Below are 4102 nucleotides of genomic sequence, written 5' to 3'. Positions count from 1 at the left end.
TCAAAAAACAAAGACAACAAAACAACAACCTAAACCAGGAGGCACTTACAAGGCTCCATGCACTGGAATAGACAGTACAAAAGAACCAGCACTATTCTTGCAGCATTGGCAGCCTAGCCATGGGCTAGGGACTGGGAATTCAGGGTTTGAGCACTGGGCACATGGAAGGCAGAGGGAACATGAAGGCTGGAAAGGTAGGTTGGAGTCCTTTACACACTTCAAGCTACAGAAGTTTGGAACTCATTCTCACAGCCCATTTCTGACGCTTGAGGCCTCTGCAGCTGAGTGCAAAATAATCCCGTGAAAGATGTTCTAAATGAGATATGACTAACTTGGGCTCATTTCTGCAATAGCAGATTTCTCTACATTAAGTACCCATGCTGGATTCAACTCTTCATTTTCAGAAGATCCCTCCTTCCATGTCACTAGCAGAAAGCCATTCAAAGGTGAGTTGTAAACCTAAAATATTGGCCCAAATAGCAGCTACTCCTTACCTGTAAATATTTTCTTTTGCCAAATTAAAATTCCTTCCAAATTTTAAATTATTTTACTTAGCAGAAAAGCAACACAATGATTTTCTCTGGCAATCGATGTCTCCTACTGTCATTACTAAAGTAAATTTTTAACTATTCGATGTTACGCCTTGGAGTGAAAACAGGGTCTAAGTAAATGTAAGTATTTCATAAAGTGAACTGTAAATATTTCAGACATCAGAATCTGGCCCATTATGGGATTCTTAACAGGAAGATTGTGACCAATGATTGGGGGTGGGGAGTAGTGATTAACAATTTATACTGGGACAAATTTTGTACCCCACTTTTGCAGATGTTCTATCTGCACCATATTTAGTGAACCACAAAGCATTGCACACTTGTTTTTATTGCCTGAAAAGCATACAGTTCCTTTTTTGTAGATGGAAATGAGATGCATTTAAAAGAATTGAAATGGACACTGAAATGAGGGAATGGAGTACCTGCTTATTTTCTAAACCACAACTGTTTGGTGTTTCCAGGGCAAGTTTTGCTTATTTGTATTGTTTTGATGGCTGCTTTTCTGGAAGGATGGAGGAGGCAAAGGACCACCACTCTGACTGAAAACTTAAAGGGGCAGTTTTGCACCAAAGGTTCGTTTACTATGGTAACACTTAGTAGGAAAAAATATACTATCATCCAAATGTAAAATCAATGGTGTTGCTAAATAATGTTTTCTAGTTAAATTCAGTAGTTATTCTGTTTTAAAATCATTAACAATTCTTATGACTTAAAAGCCACAAAGTATTAAGTGGATTACTTATTTATGGAGCACAAACTAAATGCTAGGCACTGTGTTGGTACAAGTTCAAACACATTACCCAGCACAAATGCATGAAATTATAATGTCAAGCAAACCCTGAAAGTAGCATGTCTAAATACTAACATTCTTAAAAATAAACACAGATCACATTGTTGTTACAATGGAGCAATACAGTATAATCTCCATGAATACTCATCATGTAAAATGGATACAAATCTGACTTTAAAAATAACAAATATTACTTATAAAGGTTCCTTTAGAAGAAAAGTAAGACTTCATTCTAATGCCATAATTAAAGATGAGTTACTTTCCACCATCTATTTTGACCATATGGATAACAGTTTCATACCTGTTCTTCCAATAACTCCTGCCACAAGATATTGATTTCGTGTAACCTATTCCAGCGTTCCTCAGTCCATCGGCACACTGCTGTCCAACGTTCACCAAGTTTCTAGTAAAGGGAGAAACCACCTTTTGTCAACACAGCTTTAAGAGATAGTTACTATGATTCTCAAAGAAATTCTTGACATCAGTTGTTCTCTATTACAAAGTTTTAAATACATATAATAAAAGTTGCTTTAAAATAAAACAGATGAATCCTATATATTTATAGATGAGAAAAACTAATTTCCATAAATGGTAACTAATTATTTTACACTATAGAGCTAAAAAGAATCACAACTAGAACTCTATCCTGTAACTGTCTTCTCCAAATTCCTGCCCTTTCCATTTTATTGTGGTTTTTATTTGAGAATTTAGCATTTTTACATACATCTTCAAAATAGAGCAAACATCTACTTTTTGTGCTGAAATTGTTTTCAGGCTGTAATTGTCTTTAAAACAAAATACAACACATCAGTAATTTTTAACCACTTTTATATGCCAAGAAAATTTTCATTTGTAATACAGAGTTATGAAAAACTTTTAACCTTATAAAAACTATGTGTTGAATGAGAGAATTTCTATTAAATAATATACTTAATTGATTTTTTTCTGCTTACATCTCATGATCCATAGAAAATTCCACAAAATTTAGCCACAGAATATGTGCAAGTACTAGCAATACTAAATAAATAATTTTGATGACTTTTTAAAAAAAGTATTATTCATGATGTTTCCTAATAAATTATTTTGTTAGCATTGTATAAATAATAACTAACAAATGTTCAACTTATTTCTACATTACTTAAATATGAGCAAGAGTTAATTCATATTATCCTATTTGATATGTAATACCAGAGAACACTTTGGACAGTGCAGCGGGTCGAAGACAGAGTCAGAAGACAGGTCTCATCATGAAAACCCACTGTCTAAATAGGCTAGACACGAATGCCTACCTCTCAGGTTACTGTAATAACTAAGCACTTCTGCACAAAGTCTCGCAACCACTGGCCAACTTTAAATGAAGATACATGTCCGAAAGTTTCCAAATATCATAAACTGGCAACATCATAGCAGATGATTCCAGTATTATTCGAATGAAATACCAATCAATCTCTTTGTAAAGACTTTACACTATAACCTTTGTGAGAAAAGAAGCAATCTGTTGGGGTTCCCAAAACTGCTACTGAAATTCACACATTGGTCCAACCAAAGAAACAGGATATGAAATCCTACATGGCTGAAATTCTCAAATGTTAATATGCCTACACTTTTTTTTTTAAAGTGCAAATCCACTGAGCCCCACTCCCAGGAATTCAGGTCTGCATGGAGCCCAGAAATCTATATTTCAGCAAATTCCTCAAGTGATTCTGAGCAAGAAGCCTGTGGGCCACTTGTCGAAATCGGTTCCTGTGCTTCCCAACCTTGTTACTATTGCACACAAGACACCCCGCCCATTCATCCCAAGGGCTGATGTAAAGGAATAGTACCGAGGTACTCCTGTAACCCATATGCTGTGGAACCCCACCTGGGAAGGACAGTCTAAAGTAGGTTCATCTACTCTTCTACATAAACAGTGTGATGAGATGTAAAAAAATAAGGGTACATGGAATTGGGTCTCAGACCACAGGCCCCTTGGGGTCACCCTCCTCCTCAGGGTCCTTACCTGTAGCTGATCTTCCAGGACAGCTGTGGCACTCTCACCGCTGTTTTCATCAACAATCACCACCATGTGCGTTAATGAATTTACCTTCACCTGCTCAGCCTCAAGATCATTTTGCAAGCTCTAGAGAAAAAAAATTAAGATATACCATTATCTCTACTCTCTCACATTTACCTATTTAAAATCCACTCGGTTGTCAATAGTAATTAAGGATATTTAATGAGGCATCGTGTTTAAATTTCCAATCATTACCCTAAGTGTTCTACTAATGAAACAAGCCCGTTATACATCTTTACATTTCATTATGAACCAAAGCAATTTGAAAATGCAGTGTCATAACAGATGGCAAATGGGATGTCATTACTTTTAGTCCAAATTGTGCCAAAAAATAATACTGTCTAATAAAAGACAAAAAGGGTAATTGACTGTACCTTCGCTACGTTTCCCACTGGCTAATCAGGGCAATATGCAAATTAACCACCAATAAAGATGGTGGCCAGCAGCCATGCAACTGAAGCAAGCAGGAGGCTTGCTTGCTCTAGTGATGGAGGAAGCCAAGGTTCCCCGCCTTCTGCAGCCCGGCTCTGAGCTCCAAAAGCAATAAAGTTTCAATTATAGAAGCTAAACAAACCCCAGATACCTGCTTTCAGCAGGCCGTGGCCTCAGAGCTGGAGCGAGCAAGAGCCGGCCCTCAGCTCCAGTGACGGCAACAAAGTTTCAATTATAGAAGGTAAATAAATCCCAGAATTTAAGAAAAAAAAACAT

At 36.8% G+C, this 4102-nt stretch overlaps 1 protein-coding gene across 2 annotated transcripts in view; it reads right to left on the bottom strand.

The window, feature by feature from the left end:
* Window positions 1–4102, bottom strand: part of UTRN (utrophin) — a 461667-nt gene that overhangs the window by 330728 nt on the left and 126837 nt on the right. For both annotated transcript variants that reach the window (XM_015558521.1, XM_006755401.2), the window contains 2 exons: window positions 3341–3460; window positions 1643–1744 (listed from right to left, as the gene is read on the bottom strand). In XM_015558521.1, the coding sequence (XP_015414007.1) occupies window positions 1643–1744; window positions 3341–3460 (222 nt within the window). The remainder of the gene's footprint in view (window positions 1–1642; window positions 1745–3340; window positions 3461–4102) is intronic.

Source organism: Myotis davidii, unplaced genomic scaffold (genome assembly GCF_000327345.1).
Source record: "Myotis davidii unplaced genomic scaffold, ASM32734v1 scaffold292, whole genome shotgun sequence".
NCBI lineage: Eukaryota > Metazoa > Chordata > Mammalia > Chiroptera > Vespertilionidae > Myotis > Myotis davidii.
This window is presented reverse-complemented; position numbering and strand designations above follow the sequence as displayed.